This window comes from Bufo gargarizans, chromosome 7 (genome assembly GCF_014858855.1).
Source record: "Bufo gargarizans isolate SCDJY-AF-19 chromosome 7, ASM1485885v1, whole genome shotgun sequence".
In the NCBI taxonomy this organism is placed as follows: Eukaryota; Metazoa; Chordata; class Amphibia; order Anura; family Bufonidae; genus Bufo; species Bufo gargarizans.
Genome location: NC_058086.1, coordinates 137,034,678 through 137,060,692, shown reverse-complemented (window position 1 = coordinate 137,060,692; position 26,015 = coordinate 137,034,678). Strand labels below are relative to the sequence as shown.

The 26,015-nt window shown below is 39.8% G+C and overlaps 1 protein-coding gene across 1 annotated transcript in view; it reads left to right on the top strand.

Moving 5' to 3' along the window:
• COL11A1 (collagen type XI alpha 1 chain) overlaps window positions 1-26,015 on the top strand; it is a 191,275-nt gene that overhangs the window by 101,437 nt on the left and 63,823 nt on the right. Inside the window, exons 21-31 of the mRNA XM_044300667.1 lie at window positions 1,228-1,281; window positions 2,040-2,084; window positions 4,851-4,904; window positions 7,016-7,060; window positions 8,796-8,849; window positions 12,072-12,116; window positions 17,632-17,685; window positions 18,773-18,817; window positions 23,029-23,082; window positions 23,345-23,452; window positions 24,383-24,436. Coding sequence (XP_044156602.1) covers window positions 1,228-1,281; window positions 2,040-2,084; window positions 4,851-4,904; window positions 7,016-7,060; window positions 8,796-8,849; window positions 12,072-12,116; window positions 17,632-17,685; window positions 18,773-18,817; window positions 23,029-23,082; window positions 23,345-23,452; window positions 24,383-24,436 — 612 coding nt within the window. The remainder of the gene's footprint in view (window positions 1-1,227; window positions 1,282-2,039; window positions 2,085-4,850; window positions 4,905-7,015; window positions 7,061-8,795; window positions 8,850-12,071; window positions 12,117-17,631; window positions 17,686-18,772; window positions 18,818-23,028; window positions 23,083-23,344; window positions 23,453-24,382; window positions 24,437-26,015) is intronic.

Below are 26,015 nucleotides of genomic sequence, written 5' to 3'. Positions count from 1 at the left end.
AAATGCCCCCTTAGTGCCACCAGATGCCATAATGCCCCCATGTGCCAATAAGAAAAAAAGGCCCCTTTAGAACCCCCACTTCCCCATAGTGCCCCCAAATAATGCCCCTATAGTGCCACCAGATGCCCCATAGTGCCGTTCTCCCCTATAGTGCCCCCCATAATGTGTCAAAAAAAATCCCCTTTAGAACCCCCATAATGCTCCTCTCCCCCATGGTGCCCCCCAAATAATGCCCCTATAGTGCCACCAGATGCCCCCTAATGCCGTTCTCCCCTATAGTGCCCCCCATAATGTGTAAAAAAAAAAGCCCCTTTAGAGCCCCCCATAGTGCTCCTCTCCCCCATGGTGCCCCCCAAATAATTCCCCTATAGTGCCACCAGATGCCCCATAATGCCATTCTCCCCTATAGTGTCCCCCATAGTGTGTAAAAAAAAAAAAGCCCCTTTAGAGCCCCCATAGTGCTCCTCTCCCCCATGGTGCCCCCCCATAATGTGCCAGTAAGAAGTGCCACCCCAAAAAAAAGTACCACCAGATGCCCCATAGTTCCGTTCTCCCCTTTAGTGCCCCCATAGTGCCATTCTCTCCTTTAGTGCCCCCATAGTGCCGTTCTCCCCTTCAGTGCCCCCATAGTACCGTTCTCTCCTTTAGTTCCCCCATAGTGCCGTTCTCCCCTTTAGTGCCCCCATAGTGCCGTTCTCCCCTTTAGTGCCCCCATAGTGCCAGCTCCCCCCCTCCAAAAAAATAATAATAATACAATGATACTTACCTCCATCAGCAGCGATGCGATAAAGGCCTCTTCCGGCCCGTGTACCTGCTGTGTGCTGCCCGGCTCAGGCGGCGCGATAATGATGTCATCGCGCCGCCAGAGCCGGCCTCTGATAAGCTGCAGGCATTAGTGCCTGCGGCCTATCAGAAGAACAGGGGAGGGACACACCTCTCCCTCCCCTGCCGCAGCACAGGCATCTGTATCGGTGTCCTAAGGACAGCGATACAGATGTATTAGATATGGAGATGAGCGCTTCCACAATGGAATCGCTCATCTTCTACTGCCCCCCCCCCCCCCCCGTAGGTGCACCACTGCTACATGTAAATAATGCTCTAGGATTATAATGAACATATGCAAACAGGTGATCAAAAGTAGCTGCTCTTCTGCCTAGCTGAAATCACCCCTATTTTAGGATATTATCCACAAAGCATGATTTAGTAACTGGATTTTTTTTCTTCCAGGGTGAACGAGGATTGTTGGGACCAAGAGGTACTCCTGGTCCTCCAGGCCAACATGTAAGTATATGATAACTGTGAATAAGAATACTAAATATATTACCAATGTAAAATGATGCAGAACAAGTTCAACTTTAAGAACCCTGAAATAGAGTCATGGGCCCTAAAATGCTTTCTGAAATGTAGTCTAAAGATTGACCAAGAAAAAACTTGAGGGATAACTTTCAGATTGTTTTGCCAAAATCCTGACTTGTAAGAGATTTTATGGGTTAGCCACTGAACACGATAGTCTTTAAGTGACCCTCTGGTTCAAGAAAAAAATCACTTTACTGTGGAATGAACAAAATACTTACCTAGCACCCTCCCTTTTTTTTTCAACTGCAGACGTGCCAATTCCAGGCCTCCAATTCGGCCATCCAAGATGGCCACACCACTTTTCAGGCAACTTGGTTTGGTAGCCCAAGACACTTCTTGCCGCCCTCAGATTGCCTAGTACTGCTGGTCAATCCAAGAGACTAGCAGGGAGTGTATTGGTCAACACATGCACAGTATGCATCATTCTGAGAAGCGGTGTGGCCATTTCGATGGCAGACGAGGAGCATGTTGAAGAATATGTACTGCTACTTATGTTGCGATTCTTGAGGAATAGCTATAGGGGATAACTCACTTTTATTACAATGACTGTGTTTTTGCTTATAAGGCCTCATTCATCTCATAGAAGAGATATTGACACAAATGATCTTATGAATGTACATCTTATTTTATAGTAATTTATTTACTTACACACATGACATGATCTTTGATCTCTTGTATTTCAGGGTGTTGCTGGTGTTGATGGTCCTCCAGGACCTAAAGGAAACATGGTATGTATGTTTTCTGTCATATTTACTGTGAAATGCCATATAGTCAATTTCATTATGTTACATTCATGCATATAATGCTGTATGTAACATCACTGTCTCTTTTGGACTATCTTTCTGCTGTCATGGCAAAATAGAATGTGCAAACTAGATACTAACAAGAGGTAACCTCATGGGTGCCCCAAAATAATGTCTAAAGGAGTTAGCTATTCTTGTTCCTCCAAAAAGATCTCTTAGAGGAAATCGGTGACGGCTAAAACCTTATAGTATTTGTTATTCATTAGCTGTGATTAAGAGTCAACTAGCTTAAAACACATGAAAATACCTGCATTATGTGTGCATAATAATGATGGACTGATGTTGCACAGCACAAGTGATTTATTAATCACACCAATTCACTTGTCAAGTTTCTCCCAAGGAATCATAGTCACTTCTTAGCACAACCTTTTTAGCATTACAAGGTAAGTAGAAAGGGAGATTGTGTAGAAAAATTATGTATTATACAGTGTGACAAGTCATTTATTGTTCAGTGATGGACACAAAGAATATACTGAACACCTAAATGGACAGGCAGACAGATAACTGATGGGTAGATAGATAGGTAGATAGATATTGTAGATGGATAGTTAGACAGACAGACAGAAAGACAGAAAGAATAGATAGATAGATAGTCAGTATGTGATACCCTCTGCACTGCTGGAGAATGCCCTTAATTCATGACGAAGCTATAAATTATAAATTAGGTGCATCCTCCGCCAGCCCATGAACCTAGATTGAAATCTACCCCAGCCCCTGAAAGGAGTAGATTTCAACTGTGATATATATTGGAATTGGGCATAAATGTTTGTGAATTTGCCAGGGCCGATGGCCCGCCATGCTACGCCACCACCGCTGCTATTCCCCAGTGGCGAGGACAGCGTAAAAACATCACGTGGGCATTTAATAAGTCACAAAACAGGGTCTTGCAATTATTTTTTTTTACACCAAAAATGCCCCCCTTATATTCCTAGATTGAACATAAGGTAATAAACCACTTGAAGGGTGTCCATGCTCAGGACCTCGCCTATACATCAAAAACTTAACAGCATTGCAATGTTGCTTTCAGAACTTTTTTATTTATTATGAACCAATGCCCATGGAAGGTCTTCCTTCCAAATACCCCTAGCAATGCTTTTCTCAAGAAAAAATAGTAGGTATAAAGTGATTTTCAAGATTCGTTCCATTGTTGGCAGATCTCTCTATAAATGGTAATATCTGCCAAGAACAATCTAATCCCTCTGTGCAGCTTTGGTTTCTATGTACACTACATCACACCTTCTTAATAAAAACCTTTAGGGTGTGATCGCACTTGGTGTATACGCTGCATTTTTTTCCCATCACAAATTTGCGCCTGCAGTGTATTACAGTACCAGCAAAGTAAATATACTGAAGAAGCAAGTACTCACGTAAATATAGCCCACCTGAATTCAATAAAAGGCAAAACTATTTAAAATTTAAGTGCCACCAATTCATTACACAAACACGTAAAACACTTAAAATACATGTGTAATAATGGGGGTACCCACAATCAATACGAGGGCGAACCCCCCATTACCACAACACAGAAACCCCTGATAAGGTTAAATAATTGATATGCAGAGATCCCCTTAATCAAAAATCATAAATGATAAAAGTATAAGTGCAAAAACAATCTCCAAAATGAACTGTGATAATGGCCGCCATTATGTGACATCACAGTGCACAGCAGAAACAGCATAAGGGCATAGCTGATGAAGAGGGTCTCACAATACAAATGCTGTGGACTGACTGCACCAGCAAAGTGGATGAGATGTTACAAAATTTCATCCACACACTGCAGGAAAAATCTGTAACAGAATCTTCATATTACTTGACTTGCTAATCAGATTTCAGTATTTCAATGTATTTCCGCCACAGATTTCACCCTTTGCAGTTCAGAGGATGAAATCTTTGGCAAGTCCATTTGGTACAGAATTCTTACAGATACAGTAGGGCTTTTCCGCTGTGGAAAACTGCAGTGGACCCATCCTTTGTAAGGCACTTCTATAAAGAGGTCGTCCGGTTTCTCATATTGATGACCTATCTTCAGGATAGGTCATCAATACCATGCTATCAACATTTCGGTGGCTGTGAAGTGTAATTGCATCTGATCCATCCCATTCGCTTGAATGGGACAGAAAAGTTTTATTTACACTGCATGGCTGCTTCAATGTCGACGGCGAGCACATAAACCATGATGAGAACGCAGAGTTCATATGAGCGCTGCAGTCTCTTCAAACAGCTGATCCTGAGAATACTGTAGGTCATCAATATGAACAACTGGAGAACCTCTGTAAGTACGAGACTGGATTTTCAATCAGAGCAATGAAGCTGATATTAAACCCACCGATCCTGAAGAAGGTATTTAGCACAACTGACCATCTTTACAGTAGGGCCCACAGGCATTTTGGGCAGGTCCACAGAAAGCCAGTTTGGTTTGGGAGGAAACCAAATTGCTTAGAAGAAACACAACATGAATACATGGGAGAAATAGTAGTTCCATACAGATATTGCCCCAGTTGAAGTAAGACCCTTATGTCAGTAAGGCAGTAGTCTTAATTAGCACCTGGCTGGTTAATTTGGCCAATAGATTTAATCTTGAAAACACCGCCGTAGATTTGCTCACTATCACTAACAAACTTTTGGTTTTGTTGGTTAGAAGAACCTTATGGAAAGTTTAATATGAACAAAGTTGTAATTTGTACATTTTAGGGACCACAAGGTGAACCTGGACCAGGAGGTCAACAAGGAATTCCCGGAACACAGGTATGTGCTATATAAAGATAGTATAAGGGTCACAAGCTACCAATAAAAAAACAGGTACATTAATAAATAAATGTTTTAGCTGTTCTTATTAATGTTTTCTTCCCATTGCGTGACCATTACACTATAAATGATTTCTTAGACAAATGGAATCTGCTGGTCCTCCACTGCTGTCCCTTGGCCTTTTCCATGTGTTCCTCTACAGAGGTTCACGTACAAAGTTAATTATTATAATATTGCATGATCTTTGGTCATATTAGTTAGTTTATAAATTGCAATAATGATTCGGTCCTGAAGGATAAGAACCTTTATTGCACCAACGTATTCTGCAGTACTACCATTAGGAGAAGTAAGCATACAATGCAAGAGAGTGTAATAAGTGCATTGCTGATGTGAAATCATCTGGCTTCACACAGTTCATAGAAATTTACTTTAAAGCCTATGAAAAACTTTTATCCCACATTTGTTTCCTTTTTGGCGCATCTGTCAAGTCCTAAAAAGATCTATAATTGTCTAGACCTCTAGATGCTGAACAATACCCAGTCAGGGTGAGTGCATGGATATGACAGTCCTTCTGGCAAACAAAAATAAAGGGTTAACAGCATTCTACAGGCTAAAGCCTTGGGATACAAAGGGTACTTTTGCCCATATGAAGGTTTTAATACGTATCACCAATAAAGATTTATTGTTTTCTTTTTTAGTACCTGCACAGGCAGTGAACTCTTAGATTTCAACAGACCTATCTTCTCTTTCTCAGAGACAAGCCACCACCGACGTAGCCTGGCATCATCTTACACCCCACTTCCATTGTTGAGACATACATGGTTTACTGAGCCAAGTGTGCATGCATGTCTATGGGGGAGTCTGAAAGAATAGATGCCGAATAAGTGTTTGACCAAAAGGTTTCAGTCCTGTGTGGTCACCTAAGGTTTACCTGATCTGTTTTTCAGTGCATGCACCATTTTTGGCACTTCTGCCAGAAACTGTCTGGATCCCCACTGGATCCCATTATAGCCAATGTGGTCTGGTGGTGAATGGCATTATCCTACTGTATTGGACACAGTGAACTTCGGCAGGCTGCTCCACTGCTGGAACAGCCTGCTGAATCAGTTAAAAGAAGATGTGAAACTAGCCATAAGACTTTGGATGAGATTTAAATGCAGACCATTTGAACAATGAGGCAGTGCCCAGGGGACTATAACCAGAGGAGCTCGCAACTCCATAGTCACAAAAATCATGAAAGTTCTAGGATAAGGGTTTCTTATATGAAGGTTGTTAAAGTGTACCTAAACTTTCACCTAAACGTTATTAACACCTATTTAAACCTATTTAAATGTGATGAAAAGAACATTTTTAACTTTATTATTATTATTTTAGTTTGTCAGTGGTAGACATGTCAGGGGTATATGAGTGTACAGATTCCAAAGCAGCTGATATTTAGGTGCCTATTTTACTAGAAAAACAAGAGAAAAAAAGGTATATGACAATTATTCTTGTCATCGGATTTACAGCAGGTTTCATTAAAGTTTAGAAGAAAGTTTAGGCACTTTAACTCAGACCAAGTGTATCATGTCTCTAGAAGGTCATAAGGGTTCCATGATTTTTAATGCTTGGGTGCTCAGGCAACTCTGTGCCAGTGACAGTAGCCATTTTAGTTTTAGAGATAAAACCAGTCTTGCTACATAATTTAAATTCATTAAAAATACATGACATTGAATACACATGGCTACTACAGTAAAAAGTAGCAACATGATGGGCCTAGATGTGGTTCATATTTGGTACAGTTCTGTGTATTTATGAAGTTCCGTATCCGAATGCAGGATAGTTTTCTTCTCCTTCTATCAACTGATGAAAACCAAAACCAGACAGAATTAATATTAAGTAGTGAGAGGTGAGAGCTCTAAGAAGCAGGCTGTCCTCCTGGACGCCACAGCACCTTCTCCATGCACAGGTCTGAGAGTGAAGAATAATGAGGGATTGTGCATCTGACTCCTGGCGTCAGAGCGTGGGCACAGGAATGCGGCACGGTGTGGCAGCGCTATGAAGCACAGGTCTGTTCTCAGCTCACACTGATGAATGAGCTCCTGAGATAAAATGTTTTCCTTTCTCCACAGGGTCTCCCTGGTCCACAAGGCCCAATTGGCCCCCCTGGTGAAAAGGTAAGCTTTCCTCTGCTTAATTACTGCTGTAAAGACGGTCCTATTTCACGAATTCGTTGCGCGGAGATATTCTGACCAAACTGAAAATGGATAATTACTTGAAGTAGAGTATACGTATTCAGAAAGTATTGGAGTAATATGTCATATTTCTATATAAAACTAACGTAAAGGACCAAAAGAGGTATTCTAAAACACTTACAGAAGGATCATATAATATCGCCTGGATCATAGATGAAAATGTGCTATGTGATTATACCTTTAAGGAAATGACAACTATAAGGATACAGTTTATGATTGGTTATAGTCTTGACATATTTGGACTTAAACATAGAACCATTGGCCATCTATAGAAATCCTAAAATATGCGTGCCAAGGGGGCATTGTGAGATACCGTACATCTTACGCTCTCATAGTGTAATAGAATAGTCTAAAACGCCAATTATATTGCTTATTGCAGGTAGTGTTGAGCACAAATATTCGAATTGCGAATTTTTATCGCGAGTATCGCCACCTCGAGAATTCGCGAATATTTATAATATAGTGCTATATATTCGTTATATCGAATATTCGCAATTTTTTTCCATCTGAACACATGATTCCTCTCTGCTTCTTGCTTGTGGGCCAATGAGAAGGAAGCACTGTCAAGTTCACAACAATACTTACTGCACCAATCAGTAATCTGTAGTCAGACCTGCTAAAATGTGAAGTTGCACGAAAAAATATTCTAATCACTGCCGATTAGTGCAATCGTGAATATATTGGAGCACTTGACTCTATCTGCATATAAAGCTATTCTAATGTTCTCCTGTGCCAACCGTTTTCTCCAGTCTCAGGAGACTTATACCAGCTTGAAAAGTGTAGCCAAAATGACCCACACCTTTATATTGCGTTACGAATTCGCATGACGTGATTTCTACATTGCCGATTTTTCGTATTCAATAAAATAATCTCGAATTCTCGAAATTCGAAAGTATATGACGAATATTCTGCAAAATATTTGTGAAATATTGTGAATTCGAATATAGCCTCTGTTGCTCATCACTAATTGCAGGCACATTTGTCAAGATGTTTAAGGACATTTCCATATGAAGAGCTTGCACAACATAATTATACACAAGTACCGTAGAATCTGCTCACAGATGTAGCAGAGCTGAACTTGTCAAGTAACTCTTAGGATCACCACGATAACTCTCTAAATTTACATGCAGTCGAATGTCAAACCCCAAATAATACATCACAATATCACAATTTCCTGTGATTTCCTAGCTAGTCCTGCTCCATCTAATATACTCAGTCTGCTACATCTGACGCACTCTCATATATTACATCCGGAAACCTGCACTTTATCCATATAGCTAGAATATATGGGCTTTTTTTAGAGCATATTTTAGTTTAGATTTACTACCCTCTGGTTGTAAAAAGTCACAAAATCTATGAAGTTTTTATGACTGTAAAATAACAAAAATACAGTATATTAAAAACTCTGGTACAGTAGAATTGTATCAAATTTGCCCCTAAAATGAAGGATTATATATCTTTGCTGCAGCAGCATTTTCCCGGGATTATTTAATTGCTTCATTTTACGACAGTGTAATGTCTTATGGAGGAGAAGATGCTGAGACGTACAATTATACAACAAATCTAGCTTCTAATGAGCATTTGATCAGTTCAGTTTTTTTTTTTATATATCTCTGCCATGCATAAATTATTCTTGTTTGTGTGCTGTTGTTTATAGGGACCACAGGGAAAGCCTGGTTTGCCTGGACTGTCTGGAGCTGATGGACCCCCAGTAAGTAGAAAATAATTGACTATTAGAGTGTCGTCTATAATGATCAGTCTACACATTCACCCTACATGCACCCTGAATACACTGCTTCGTTATACCAAGTCACTTTTTTTTTTGTTTTTGTTTTTCAAAGAAACTGGATCTGCTCCAAAAACTGATACATGAATTACCATTCATTTGTTAAAAAGATCCAGTTTTATAATTTTCACCTGGAAACAAGACAAAGGGCATGTGATTAGTTGACTTTTTAGACAAGGGGGGTGTTAGTTGAAGGAAAATTTAAAGTTATTTATTTTTAAAAAAAATGGATCAGTTAAAAAGGACACTATTGTGTGCAGTTTACCTGATCCTCTAATTTCCGTATTTTTTACCCTATAAGTCTCACCTGCCTAAGGCTAGGTCTACACGACGACATTTGTCGCGCGACAAAAAGTCGCGCGTCAGATAGGGCGCAACAGTTGTCGCGCGACATTTTGTTGCACTAATGTCGTGCAACAATTTTTATAATGGCTGTCTATGGTGTCGCACTGCAACATGCGACATGTTGCGACTGCGACGCGACAGTCACAGAAAAATCCATCTTGAATGGATTTTCTGCGACTGTCGCGTCGCAGTCGCAGCATGTCGCATGTTGCAGTGCGACACCATAGACTGCCATTATAAAAATTGTCGCGCGACATTGGTGCAACAAAATGTTGCGCGACAAATGTCGTCGTGTAGACCTAGCCTAAAAGATGCACCTAGGTTGTAAAGGAGCAGAATAAGAATTTATTTTTTCATTAGAACTCAAATCAGAGCCCCAATCAGATCCCCAATGTTAGTAGGACCCTCAATCAGACCCCAGCTCAGACCCCAATGTTAACAAGACCCTCAATCAGACTTCAGTTCAGACCCTAATGTTAATAAGACCCTCAATCAGATCTCAGCTTAGACCCCAATGTTAATAAGACCCCAATAACACCTCAGATCAGACCTCCAATCAGACCTCAGCTCAGACCCCAATGTAAATCACCCCAATCAGACTTCAGATCAGAGCCCCAATATGAATGACCCCCGGATCTCAAATTAGACCCCCAATGTGAATGACATCTAGACCTCAGATAGCCCTATTATGAATAAAAACCTCCATTCAGACCTCAGATCAGACCCCCGAATGTGAATGACACCCAGACTTCAGTACAGACCCCCTTGCTCAAAGCAAATAAAATTTAAAAAATCCACTTATCTCTCCTGCTCCAGCTGCCACCTCTGCTCCATCTCTTCTTCCTGCCGCGCGCTGTGCTGTGACCTGATGCACACAGTGTGAGGTCACAGAGAGCTGATGTCCTCCCAATGTGCACAGTCACAGCACAACTGACGGCAGAGGACCAGGAAGCGGTGAGTGCAAAGCCTAGGGGGCGCTGCATTCACCACTTCCCGGTCCTCCAGTACTAATGAATGCTTCCATAATGGAGCACTCATTAGTATTCACGCCATAAGATGCACTGATATCTTCCCCACGTTTAGTGCGTTTTATGGGGCGAAAAATACGGTACTTTCAATTGATTTTTTGGGTCAGATTGCAGCTGAAGGTTACAAAAATTGGGATCATGAGCCTATATGGCAGCCATTGACTTCCCAGGGAGTCGCCTAAGCCACACAACTATCCCTGAGTTTTGAGTCCCTGTGAGAGAAGTGCGTTAGAAATGTTTGCTGTTATCTATTCTTCACCCCTGATTTCTGTATGAAATTATGAAATACCATAGGTAGAGAACATGCAGGCTCACTTTTTAGATGCAAATTAATTCTTTAAAGGGATTTTTTCACCTGTATTTTGCCTGTAGAGCTGTGGACATGCGCTGCTAGATTGCCGCTAGCATGTCCGCAATATACATTACCCATAGCTCTCAGTGCTTTTATTGTGTCAAAAAAACTATTTTATATATATGTAAATGTGGCAAGTAAGGTGCCCAAGGGGCTGTTACTAGTGTCTCTGGTGCCCAGCCACGCCCACTGTGAAGGAGCCCAGCACCGCTCACATACTCCGAATCTCCTTGCTTCCCGATGTTACAAAGTTAGAGAGCCATAATATCGCGCATGCGCGAGTACACCGCATGTCAGTGCTGGCATAGTGTTTCTTCCCTGTTCTGGCATTAGCTTCAGGGAACGAACTGCGCATGTGCTAGCTGCGAGATTATGGCCATCATGTATCTCAGGTTCCAGTGACATGCATGTCACTGGAACCTGCAGAGGCGGCAGAGCAGCAATGGGGTTGGAACTCAGCGGCAGGGATTAGGTTAGTATGATTACCACCAGCCGTGGCCAGACCCCAGGGGTGAACAACAGATAATCTGTGCCTAGAGGCTACTGAAGTGTAAATCCACTACTGACTGTCTTTTTTTTGTTTTTTTTGTTACTGTTGCTAAAATGTAAAAATCATGGCTCCCTCCCCTATAATTTTGCAGAAATCACATTTTCACATTCAGTTACTTAAGTTCAATGAACAAATAATCTTTATTTAAACACACTAAAAAAAAGACTAAATGTGTAATAATAGCAGATATTCAGTAACTTTGGTAATTTAGTCATGAAGATATCTGCATTTTAGATGATGATTACAAAATTGTACAAAATTTATAGAAATATTTATTGATTTTAGGGCGCAGCATTAAAATGTGTGTTAAGTCGACTGTAGATCAGTTTTATTGCCTAGTAAATAAATACAATTATGACATGAAATATGCCGAGCTCACTCGCTTGTACAGTCTATTCTTTTGCTCGGGCACATTTTTGCTGCATTACCATAATTTGCTATTCACATTTCATCATTGCAGCTGTGCTTTATTTTTAGTGCCAGTTAGTAATCAAATGACAATAAGAAACAAGGCGCAGAAATGCATTAATATGTTATTGACCTTTTGTGAATCATGCCCAATCACCTCCTCCTATATCTGTTCTTTTTTTGTTAATCCCAAGCAGTCTAGAAAACATAACTGTAATAAGACTTCAATCTAAAATGCCTGCTATCAATTTAATTTTTTTTCAGTTTACTGGTTTCCTTGATTTCTCATAATGGTCCCTATGGAGGGAGGCATTTACTGGACAATAAGCTGAAGTTCTTTTTTTCCTGTAGACTCCATGCTCTACAAGCTTAGAACAGCATTGTGTACTATGCATATTATGGATCTTTAGGTTTCATTATCAGAAAAGGAAGGATACATTGTAACTTACCTTCTTACTTTTAAGGGACATCCCGGAAAAGAAGGACCAACTGGAGAAAAAGGCGCAGTGGTAAGTTTCCATCAAAGGTTTATAATAATATGATATACAGTGACTTTTTATCAAGTGCTGGGAGCTGTATGGAAATTAATAATTAAGACTGGTCATAAATGGACACATTCCAACCCTCAATCCCAATGAAATAACCAGATATTTGATTACTTATCTGATAAGTCATCTTTCCTCCATAAACCACAAATCACTGGCCAAAACACTATAACTATTTTTACTTTATAGATAGATTTTATTTGTGATAATATATATTTGCAGTAATAAGGGACTTATCTATCGATCAGGGGAAGTATGACCTTTTGGGTATTAGAGAAGTGTATGAAGGCTCATGGCTAGAAGCAGTCCACGTCATGTTGCATGCGCAGTCCCATCTGTGGGAAGCATATTATAGAGCAGGAGGACTGAACAGATTGATATATCGTTTTGTGGTAAAATTTGGTATAACTTGTATTTTCTACATTGAAATTCCTGCTCTTTCCATGCTTAGAAGTTAATAGGATGGTCCTACTTAGTTGTTGATAGTCTTCCCAGTATGACTGTGCATAGACAAAAATCAATTATAGGACCGCCCAATGGACTCCTTAGCCGAGAATGAACAGAACTAAAAAATAAATTACCAGGTTAACTATATATCAATCTGCTCAGCTCCTCCTGTTTGATAACATGCTACGGCATATTGAACACCATGTTCAACATGACAGTTCCCTTTAAAACTGCCGGCCTTTGAAACACAAGGGTTCCTTATTACACTCAGTATGACCTTATCACAGATGCTCATGTTAAATACAATACATGTTCTACTTTTCCATCATTTTACCACATTGTGTAGAAAAACCCAATTAACCAATTGTGCAATATAATATCAGCAAAAGGCTAATGGAGTGGACAAAGGCATAGCTCAGGGTTCAGACTGTGCAGGGGAGATAAACATATTCAACATCTAAGGGGCCCTCAATCCAGGCAACACCACACCATGACCACTACCAGTACCACAAAACAGGAAATTCATATTATTAGTAGATATGAGCGAATTGAATCCCACGAAGTGGAATTTGATCGGAATTTCAGGAATTATTCGATTGGCCTTGAAGCCGAATTTCCTTGTGCTTCGTGTCAGTGAATCGATTAATCCTGAAAATCAAACTTACCTTCTCCATTTGCACGCAAAGGGCTGCCAGCCTCCCTCTTGCTTGAAGATCTCGGCTGAAATCCTGTGCGGCGCGAGATTACATCATCACGCCGGCCGGCACAATGATATCATACGCCACCATGCCAGCCGTCATGATGATGTAATCTCACGCCGCACGTGATTTCAGCCGAGATCTTCAAGCAAGATGGCGGCGGCCGGCCCATCACATGCAAATGGACGCGGTAAGTTTGATCTAATTTTTTTTGTATGTTAATTTCACACTGTTTGTACACTGAGATGCCACGTATGCCATGTATGAACGCAGCATCTGAGGGGTACAATAACGGGGGCAGCACTATTGCAGCTCCCTGTCATTGTACCCGCTACTTACAAAAAAAATGGTGGCAATGTAATTCGTCACAAAGCAATTTTTTTTTAGAAATTCGGCGAATCAGCCGAATGGAATTTTCAAGAAATTAGCTCATCTCTAATTATTAGCATGCTGTTACCATACTGAACTAAACACTGTACAATGACTACCATACAGCGGTGTACAGTACAGTAAAATATAATGACTTACAGTTGATGCTCATGTTCTCCAATTGGAATCATTCACTTATTCATTCTTTTCCATCTGGCCCAAACCACCATGATGACTTCTTGCATCCATGACTTGAGTCTGTAACAGAGGCATCTTTGACTATTCACTTTTCGAGCATCTGCCCTACCTTTCCGCATCCTATACAAACCTACACAAATTCCTTATTCTGCTGTTACTTCCCTATTCTGCTGAAATCTCCATAAACATGGGGGAAACATACAAATTAGGACCCCAGCAAACCACTCAGCCACCACATCGCTATGTTGTTCCCCCTTACTATATATAATAATGCTCATTGAGCCTCCTTAATATATTACAGTGCACCATAGTCCCCTCTTACTATATATATATATATATATATATATATATAATAATGGTCACCGTGCCCCTGCATGGGAAAACTCATGCCCGGTGTTCTGAAAGCCACAGATATAAAGTTGCCTGCTGCCCACAAGAGGGGTGAAAGGCAAGTCAGAGAGTCATCACCCTTCTCTACCACAGCCTTCAATTGATTTGGTTTCCTGCTCACACTGATACAGTTCATAGTGGCACACATCCGACCAATCTGTCTTGAATGGGCCTAACCATGCCACCGCACCCCCACTCCCGCTAGCTACTCATCTAGAGGTGGACCAAAATAAAGTGGCCTAAATAGGAGGAAATGCTCAAAAACCCCAAACACTGTAGCGTGTTTATAATTCCTCCACATGTGATCCGTTGCTAGCACCTTTCAGACTGTGTTCACACACCATAGGTAGTCTAGTGGTAGGACCCATGCCACACTGAGATACCTTAACGGTGGTCCAAAAGTGCTCCGTTGTGTTCCTGACTGGAATACATTGGCTAAAGTCTCCGTTTTTTACATCAACCTGAGGGATTAGCCAGTATTGTCAGTTGCATATCATTGTGCACCTTTCACAGTGATTTATATATAAGATTAGTGAATGCTTCTGGCAGTTTCCAGATCAAGGATACTGCAAAACATAAGCAGTTAAAAATAGATGAATAGCATTTTAGATGATAAACTACCAAGGAATTATACTGTGTATCCTGTAACATAATGTTTTTTTCCTGGCTATTCCTAGCGTGAGTATAAATCTAGATTGCAGTATGTACTGTACAGTAGTCAGTAATAAATGCATGTTGCCTATATCATGTCATAAAAGTCTTTAATGCCTATGTACAACTTCCAGAAATGTAGTTTTCATCTTGAGATTCCTCATATGAATGTTTTTCTATGATATACAGAACAATCATTTTCAGTTACGAGCAATACTAAACTAGTAACTAGGGATGAAACATCCAAAGTCGATTCGCTCATCCCTAGTAGTAACAGGTTAGCCAAACATTGTCATGGAATCTGCATAGATAGCAGAAAGATAGGTAAAATGTCCTCATATATTACCAGACAATTACCTTATTAATAATTGTCCAATTATTTGTCCAATCAATAAACTAGATAATGTAGCTTCATCATGTACAACTGCCCTTCCATAGCCTCAGGTGTGAAAAGTGTATGATCATGGTGCAAGTGCTGGACTATTAGTGGTCCCTTCAGTACAGATAGATGAGGTGTCCTGTGCAGCCCCACAGGTCATCCCTCACAAGTGATTTTTTTTAACCTCCTCAGTGGAGTTTTTGTTATTGTCATTGTTGCTGTTCTTTAACAATCTATACATCCTTATTCATGCTAATATAACGCCAGTAAGTAGTGGCTAACCAAAACTTACAAAGCCCACAGAGAAGTCAATGCCTATCTAGGACACATTTTTATATTATTAATTTTGTATTTTGAACAGTATGTTCATTGGATATTGGCCTTCTTGTCAGAGAGGACTACCCATCTAAGACAATTTTTTCACTGCAATTTTGAGTAGCTGTCTCAAAGAGATTTTACTATATGTAAAAAAAAAAAAAGTACCGGTAGGTTGCACCTTTTTCCCACAAGCAGCAGGCCCTATCTTCACAATTTTTTTCCATTACATTTAGTGAGAAAAAAGTCTGCAGTCTGTAATTCCATATTCTATATGTGATACTGCAATTATGATTTAGTTCTAGGATCGTTTTCTTAAGCATTTCTTTGAAAACCCACCAATATAGACTGCTTTAGGCAGTTGCTGTTGGCAAAATTGCAGGCATATGTGTTACCTATTAATTGCCAACTTTTACATATGTAAATTAGTATTTGAAAAGGAAAAAAATGCTGAAAGCTTCTCGTAGCTTAATTCACTTGGCTTTAGAAACAGCAACACAGCATTCATTGTAATTCTGTAAAATAGCATATGACATAAATTATATATTAATATATGAATAGGCACTTGTCATAAATTGTGTCTTCATGATTGTGTTGCACTACACACCAGAACTGCTTTCTGATATAATAAATGTATGACATATAGACCAGTAGATGACATATCAAGGGACATTTATTAACCCCCTTACGCCACTATTGTGGCGTAAAAGTCGCAGATTATGGTGTATGACTTTTTGCGTGGCTTAGCGGTAGGGGGCGTGGCTTAATGACACCCGCCATCGCCAGAAAGTGACAGAAGTCATAGCTGAAGTCTATGCCAGCCTGTAGTTGGCGTAGACTCCAGTGCAAGGATATGTGGCGGATGGATGCGCCAGTCTTGATATATCTCCCTCATAGCATATGACAATTTTCTGCTGTCAAAAAAGTTGCAAGTGCTGTTTTGAGAAAAAATGTGTGGCTTTTTACTGTTGTATGCCACCCTTTGAAAAGTGGGGGAGAAAGTGGTTAGCTAAGTAAGTTTCACTCCAGATTTTTCACTGCAACAAGTCTCATAAGAGGTTGAAAACTCACTCCAGTAGAGGGGTGGCATAGAAAAACTAGAGTAACTAGACAAAAGTTTTAGATTTAAAGAGGCAACAAATTTATTAAACAAGATGCAACAAAAATTGGCTCAAAGTACATCAATGCAGACTCAAGCCAAAACTAACTTCAGAGGTTACCCTTCATTATAAATTCCCCCTAGATAGCAGGACTGTTACTGTGAAAATTGCCTGTTAACTGTTTTAGCTTACTAACACTTTAAAGAGAAGCCATCACCATAACACTGCAGTGCAATCTGCAGGGATCGTATCACAGAGCAAGAAGAGCTGAGCAGACTGATATATCATTTAATGGGAAAACATTTATCGAAACTTGTTTTTTTATTTATTTATTGAACTGCTCGTTTTGGGCTTAGGAGTCCAGTGGGCGGTCCTGCTCCTGTTTATCAGCCATCTCTAAATGCAGTGTTATGCAGGGAAGGCTGTCAGTCTATAAGTAGGGATGCACTCATGGTTCCTAAATCCTGAATGAGCAGATATTCAGATGAATACATGACAGGTTTGCTAAGTGTTTTTCCATAGGACTATACAGTATATATCCATCTGCTCAGCTCCTCCTGCTCTATGACATGTTGCCTGCAAATTGGACAGATTTTCATGGTGATATGCTCTCAGGCAGTGTAAATACATACAGGACGATGTACTTAGTAGAACTGACATATGCCTTGGAGAGTTAAGTGTCACATCCTTTATGTAGGTTTTACTTTTAGGTCTTTTTTTCATTTATGGCAAGAATAGCCAAGCAGATTATACAATTATTGCTGTAAACATTGTGTCTGTCACATCTAACATGATTCTGTTAAAAAAAAAAAAGCTATTTTTTTGAGTAGTATCATTTTGTCATTTTTTTCTTTCTTCTTCCCTACCTCTATTTTTTTATGATACATTCACACTTCCTGTTATGATAGCAATGTGTATTCTTTCATTCCTAGGGTCCAACTGGCCCCCAGGGTCCTATTGGTTATCCTGGACCTCGCGGTGTCAAGGTATGGTACTTATAACTGTTATGGCTTCTCTGGGTTCAGAATATTGATGACCTATCCCCTGGATAGGCCATCAGTATCATTTCAGTGGGTTCCGATTCTCGCACCTTTGCCAATCACCTGTTTTCAGGAGCCTGCTAGTTGTCTACTTAGTAGAGGAAGGTGTTGCAGTTTCATCCCTCTCATATGGTAAAAAGCTGCAATATCTGGCACTGCCTCTACTAAGTAGATGGTGTGTAGGTAGACAAACCAATGTAAGCAATGAAGAGGATACAGGGCTCACATAAGCACCATGGCCCTTCGAACAGCTGATAAGAGGAGGTGCTGAGAGTCAAACAGGGTAGAGGATAGGGGATAAGTGTCTGATTGTTGGTCAGTGGGACCTCCAGTGGTCACAAGAATGGAGGCCCATGGGTCTCTTTTGTGAATGGAATGGTACAGTAGTTTGCATGCATGACTACTGCTATATTCCCTTCTATGGGACTGCTGGAGATATCACTTGACTCAGTCCCATGGAAATAAAGTTAATGGAATAGTGGGCATGCATATGCACTACAACTCCATTCACAAAGAAATCTCCAGGACCTCTATTCCTTGTTATTACTGGAGGTCTGACTGCTGGGATCAGACACTGTGAATAGGTAGTAAGTGTTCTTTATGGAAAAATAAAACATTAATTTATTCTGCTTTAGATAATCCCTTTTTGTTTAAAGGGTACCCTATAAATAAGCTGATGACAGGGTGTCCCCTGCAATCAACACTAATCGTGGTGGAATAAAGCAGCAAGTGCTAAATTTACATGCTGTGCCAATACAGTAGTTCTCGATGCAATGAGTGAGCAGTTCATTTAATGTAGAGACACCCTACAATGCGAGAAATACGCTACTATATCAGAGTCCTGAACAAGAGATCCCGCTCTCCCCATTTAACCATTTAACTCAACGAGTTTTATAAACCACAGAAAACCTTTAAGATAAATAAATCATATAAAATACCGTATGTATTTTGGGCAATTTATGTTCAGTTTGTTTAAGAAAATTTTGTATTTCTTTAAAGGGCCCTCATAATGCATTTCATTATTTTTGTTTAGGGTGCTGATGGTGTCAGAGGATTGAAGGGAGGCAAAGGAGAAAAGGTACATCTGTATGTCATTGCATGTGTGAATGTGGAAGAAGAATTCTAAATTAAACATTTTCTATTTTGATGTGGCATTTCTGAAGATATGATATTTCATTGATATGTTCATCATCCATAAAACTTTATTTTGCACTTTTTTTGTGCTTTCTCTGTTTGCTAGCTAAAACACAAATCTTGTTACATTCTAAACAACATTAATAAGTAAAAATGCCACAGAATATTTTTATTTTTTTACAAATTCAGTTTTGTTTTTTAGACTTTTGAGTGGGGATTGGTTTCCATACAGTGGCATAACTAAAAATGACTGGCCCCCAGAAAATATTTAAACAAGGCCCCCCTAGCAACTACTTTGCAGCCAACTGTGGCTAGTCAAGATCGCGCTCTCAGATGAGGCCTGCCAGCTGCTCCATCCGTTTCCTATAGTGTCTCTGTATATAATGTAATTTTATAATACTGTTGAGGGGGCCATGACAAAAATATCTTTCAGTCCTCCTTCTGGGTGGGCCCCTTCTAAGTTTTGGACCCTAAAACAGTTGCTTTCCCTGCTTCTCTTATAGCTACGCCCAGGGGTGTAACTACCATAGCGGCAGACCATGTGACTGCTATGGGTCCCAGGACAAGAGGGGGCCCAGTATTAGTTGGGATTATCTCCTCTTCTATTGGAGGTGAAAACTTGGTTAGGACTCTACCCTCTAAAGGAACAACCTTTATCAAATAAGGCAGTGGAAAAATGGCCCAAGGGTCATTGAAAAGGGTTTAGGCGGAAACCCTTCTATCCTGTGTGGGAGGCCTGGTTTGATCCTTGGTATAGGGCCCTTACTTCTCTATGTATGCCACTGGCTCCGCCCCTGTTTACATTTATTCGATAGATGGAAATCTCCTATGGAATTGAACCAAAAAAGCTTGTTTGGAATTGAACAACGTGTGACCATATTTGTTAACGTTAGACCTTACATTGTAATAATTCTTCAATCCAAATATTTCTTACAGTAGATTGAACCACTTAAAGTAATTCTCCATTTGAATAAAAAACCTCACATTAACTGGGAAACAAATAGAGAAATTACATGGTGTCCGCCTTTTCATCTTTTTACTTGCAGATCTATTAAATATTCAGTTCCTCTTCTGTCGTCCAAGATGCTGAATCACTTCTCAGACTGGCAGATGTATACAGTCATTGGTTGCCCAAGGCACTTGTCAAGCTCTGTTCTTGTGAGCAGTGCTGGCCAATCCAAGTTTCTTGAGCTACCAAATGCACAGTATGGGTTAGATGGTCTGAGAAGTGGTGTGACCATCTTGGATGGCAGAAAATCCCAGAAAAAGGCAAATCTGCAGCTGCAAACATGAAAAGTAGGGTACCAGGTAGATGTTTTGTTCTCCAGCTAATATGAATTTATTTTCTTCAACAAGAGGGTTATTTTAATCCAAATGATTCATTATATGGGCAGCAGGGCTTTAGAAAGAATGTAAGCCACCCTGCAAAAGAGCATGAGCCTTGTGGTGTTGATTATGGTGGTGAAAGGGCCAATTTTTAGTCAGTGCTGATGTACAGTATGACAGAGTATTCTAATCATAGTAGGATATTCCCCTTTAATGGTGACTAGCATTTGTGAGCATATTTTACATTTGAGCCCAAAGTAGCTTTGGGCTCCTTTTTAACTTGAACAACTCCTTTAACAAATTGTCTTGAGAAATTGTCCCAAAAAAACACCATATGTTTAAACACCATACACACAGGAAGTTAGTCGACTGGTCTACACTGCCATCCCTATTAGAGATGTTGGGTTGTGGGCCTAACTGGAAAAGCACTGCCATGTTATGCCTAATATTAGGATACCCTAATGTTCTGTCTAGAAATGAGTGAAACTCCTAAAATGTATTTCTGCCTAATTCGCCCGAATCGGCCAAGAAATTCAAATGAATTCTACCTGAATGGAATGTGCATTAGATGACTTGAATCTCTCTCTCTCTTCTCTCTCTCTCTGAAAAAATTCTCCCTGCAAACAAATCTGAAGAAATCCTGATTCTACCGAGTCAGAATAAAAAAACAAAAAACAATTCAGTTTGAATTTCAGTTCTAACAAATCGATTGGCTCATCTGTAGTTCAGTCCTGTAAGAAATGGATAACTCTAAGGCCTTATGCACACAAACATATATTCTTTCCGTGTCCATTGAGGTTTTTTTTGCGGACCGTATACGGAGCCATTCATTTAAATTGGTCTGCAAAAAAACCGAAAGTTACTCCGTGTGTATTCCATTTCCATAGGTCCGTATTTCCGTTCCACCAAAAAATGGAATATTTCCTATTATTGTCTGCATTACTGACAAGGATAGTACTGTTCTATCAGGGGCCAGCTGTTTCATTCCGCAAAATATGGAATGCACACGGACGTCATTCGTATTTTTTGCGTATCTGTTTTTTGCAGACTGCAAAATACATACGGTCGTGTGCATGAGGCCTAATAAAGACTGCTCCTAAGTTTGAGGAATTTGTAATTGTTTTGCTGAAAGTCTACTGATTGAATGCAGAGCATTTTAACATTCTGCAGCTTACAACTCCACAAAATTTTTCAGATATGTATATTTTCCTAATATATATACTCCTGAGCATTGTTACAGTTTCGGCCTAAAATTGCCGGGATAGATTTAATCATTTCCGTACAGATATGATGTATATCATATAGATAGGGAGTTGAGTCTGCAGAAACATTTCCATTTTACAATTACATTGTGCTAGATAAGGCTTCACAGCATTAAAGTTACTTTAGTAATTAACAGGGAGTGCTTTCTTTTTCAACTCTATCTGGTCAGCACTCTTCAGTTTATTTTCTTATTGTTTGAAGATTTTTACTGGCTGCCAATTTTACATAGACGTGAGACATTTTGGGCACTTCACTTCTGTAATTCAAGACAAACTGCAGAGCTCTACTTTGTTAGCAAAGCTAATAACACTTAATCCAGAGATGTGCTCTGTGCGGCTGGCAGGTGCTCGGCATACTACTGCACTGATCCATCTACAAGTGGTCATTAGACGTGAGCAAACACACTATAATCCTGCTAGCGTTTCCTCTCTATATTAGTGTTATAGCTGGCCTAGGAACTGCGAGCAAGGACTTACTATTTGAGATGTGTTGTTATCTGTGACATTCAATTATAAACCCAGGTCATTAGCTGCACCTCATCATAGACCTTTCAGATATAATCTGCTTATAGATCATTTTAAGATTACCTATCACAATAAAATCATACCAGCTAATAACTACAATGATGAAATTTACTGGAGATACTTCATTAATGAGTGGTGAGTGGTGTAACATTCTATGAATCGATCTGAGAAGAATGATAGCAGACAGAATAGAAGATACAGCTATTTAATGTCGAAGATGTTTTACAGAAGGTTGGATATCTGCGCAAAATACGGTGGCCCCTCAAGTTACAATAATAATTGATTCAGGGGCGACCATTATACATTGAAACCATTGTAACTTGAGTCCATAAATCTAGGGAAAACTAGAAATTGGTTCCAAAGCCACAAAATGTCATCCCAAGAAAAATATGGATCTAACTAAGACATATAAAGCAAGTGCTTACATATAACAGTCAGGAATATATGCTGGAAGCTGGATATAACTTTCTGTGATGAGGACAGGAGCTTACTTAGTCTTTCCATTTGGTTGGGCCCCTACACATTGCCAAATGGAGGAACCAGTCCTACCATCCTCCCCTTTTTGTAAGGTTAGAGCCATGTGGTCAGGTTTTCTGATGCAGTTTTGGAAGCCAAAACCAGGAGTAAATTCAAAAAAAGAGGAGAAAAGGGATCTATACTTTTTCTTCTGTGTTATGATCAACTCCTGATTTTGACTTCCAAAACTGCATTATGAAACCTGACCATGTGGACGTATCCTCTTTGCTCCAGCTCATGGAAATTATTATCTCTTGATTAAGATGTAGGTGGTTGAAATTGAATTATGTTACAAGTTACAACCCCTAAAATGTAAAAATGTGGCTACTCAAAGTTGTTGTTTTGCCTTCTTCTGGATCAACACTGCAAAGTTAAATCCCACAATCATAGGGTAAACTGGGTGGATTTGTGTCTTTTTTCATCTTTACTAGTCTCTGTGTTAGTGGTCACTGTATTAATTATGGATTATGTATAATGAACTTGTGCTTTATACAGTGTTATTAATATTTATTTGCTTGCATCTAAGGGAGAAGATGGTTTTCCTGGATTTAAGGGTGACATGGGACTAAAAGGAGACAGGGTGAGTATTTCGAATAACATTTTGTTTTCATTTTATAAATAAATTATAAACTTTTTTTACCCTGTAAATGCTACCATTATTTCATTCTCTGCCCTGGCAGTAAAATAGTTTACAACATGGAGGAGTAGAAATATATCAAGTCTATGAGAATTTAGTCACATGAAGACTTTATTTAATATATTAACATCTTCAAACTTCCTGATTCAGTCTGAGATGAATATGTTTTTGTTTTTCTAACTCCTTCACTCATTTCCCCTTACAGGGAGAATTTGGTCCTCTTGGTCCAAGAGGAGAAGATGGCCCTGAAGGTCCAAAAGGAAGATCTGGTCCAAATGGAGATTCTGGGCCTGTAGGTCTAGCTGGTGAAAAGGTAAACCAGTTGTCTTTTTCCATAATACATGGAAAGAAGAAAAATAGTTCTAGCTGATGACCTGCACACATGTCATGGATATTGCAGCATGATGCAATGGCCATGTATACATTTTGCATTGTATATATAGGTAATATAGAACATGATGTCATGTACAGTGCCACTTGGAGCTACTGAAATTATGTAGTGGGCAGTGGGTACATATCCTGCTTTTTGTTACGTTGGTCCAGGAACATTTATCTACCGATGTTCAGCTTTTTATCCATTTAGTGTATTTGTGAAATTACTTAAAATGGTTGCCCAAGCTTAGAAAAACATGGCTAGTTTCTTCTCCCCCCCCAAAAAAAAACCTGTTCATGGGCTGAGTCTGAGATATTGAAGCTTAATCCATTTGCAGTGAATGGGACTGAGTTACAGTATCACACACAACCCATGGACACAGGAGGTACAGTTTTTGGAAGAAAGCGGCCATGTTTTTCTAATCTTTGACAAACCTTCCTTATATGATTAATGGTAAATAGCTTTATTTATTGCCAGCACTAGCACTACGCATCGGGGATTCAGCTCATCTTTGGTTGTTTTCTTGTGTGCATCAAACACATTCAGAATAAATATTTTAGTGGCCACATCAAACATGTAAAATACTCAGCTATTTGAATTACACACGGAATGGTGCATTTTGGTTTTTATGGGATACGGTTGGATTTTCCTCCTGCTGCAAAGTTATGAATGTCTTACTTCTTAAAGGAAGAGAGTATTTCTATGGGCAAGAATAAAATGAGAACACTGATCCATTTCAGTGTTCTCTTCATGGATTTTTTAATGATTTTTTTTTTAGGATAGGTTGGGATGATTACTAAAATATAATATTTATATAACAATAAATTCTGAATCATCAGATTAATTATAAAGGTCTTTTATTTACCTTAGGGCAAACTCGGTGTACCAGGATTGCCCGGTTACCCAGGCAGACAAGGTCCAAAGGTAAGGAAAGAAAGCTGAAAAAATGTATCATTTAAGTATGTAAAATTAAAGACTTAAAGGGGTATTCCATTCTATGGATCGGGTATAATTATAAGATCGGTGGGGATCCTACCACTGGCATCACCACCGATTACGAAAATGGATACTCAGAGCCCCTTGAAATAAATTGAGCGTCAGGTACAATATGCGAAATGCCGCTCCATTCATCTCTACAGAAGTTCTAGAGTCAGCCGAATACAGCACTTAGCTATTTCCAGAGCTCCCATAGAAATGAATAGAACAGCAATTTGCGTGTCTGATCTGCCACTCTGTTCATTTTGGGGGGGATCCAAGGGGTTTGGAACCCCACTGATCTAATAGTTATGCCTTATCTTGTGGATAGGGATAACGTTCGACGACTTGAATGCTCCTTTAAGGGCACTTTAGGCCTCATGCACGTAGCACAGAGCCTTTGCAATGGCATGAGTTCCAGTGGTTCAGTAGTATTGGTCCGTGGGATAAAAACCACATTCTTTTGGGGGGGTATTTTTCAGTCATGTGGCATGCTTTGGAACTTGTATTAAATCAGCAGCAGATCAATGTACCGTATGGCTCATATTGCATGGATCTGAAATACAACACAAAACCTTACAGTCAGAACATGCAGTATTTGGCGTAGATTGTTACACCCCGACTATTAAAATAATGCCTCCTCTTTTTATTTACACTATACTATAATAAAGAGTATGTTCCCGTTTTCCACTAAGACTCTAAAGCTCAAACTGAAAAAGTCCCCAGTGGGTATGTCTTTGAGCAGTCTACATCTATCAAGTGTTAAAAAACAGATTCGTCATAATCTTCTGTTTCCAGGAAAGCCTGGTAGCAAACAACATGGCCACCATTACCTCTTCCGCGGAAGAGAATCCTGCTTATCCATGCAGAGATGAATTCCAGCATTATGTATTTACATAACTAGAACAATTGCCATGCAGGAGACTAGAAAGCTGGGTGGCAAGCAGTTATGGAGTGGAAATGGCAGCCATATTAGTTGCCATCCTTTCCAGGAGCTATATTTAAGAAACAGTACAGTAAGATGTTGAAGTAGACAGGAGAAGGAAGCTCACATCTGGTCACCTATGAATTGGAGTTGAAATTTCCAGCAGTTTCCAGCAAGACTTTTTCTTGAAAATGTGATGTTTTTACAGCATTATGTGACACTGAGTCACGCGTGTCCCCATTTGGACCTCTCTGTATTTGTACAACCACCTGACCTGCTGCAAATCTGCCTCATTCTCACCATGACTGTCACATCGATTGCTTTCCATTCTGTGTTTCTTCTTCAATAGTCTGCAGAGATTTTCTGCCACATCCTGAGATCAAAGTCGTTCAGCTGTTTTGCTATTGAACAAATAGATGAGTGTATCAGGAGGGTTGCTCCAGATGCTTCTGTTTTACATAAAACAACATGCTGAATCCTTTCTGCCGCTCCGCAATCATGTTCTTACTTGAGAACAAAGCACTTTCTTCTCATGAGTCTGCCACTTTTCTCTTTGTCCCCAAAGCTTAATTCACTGTTATTGGAAGAATGGGAACAAGATGG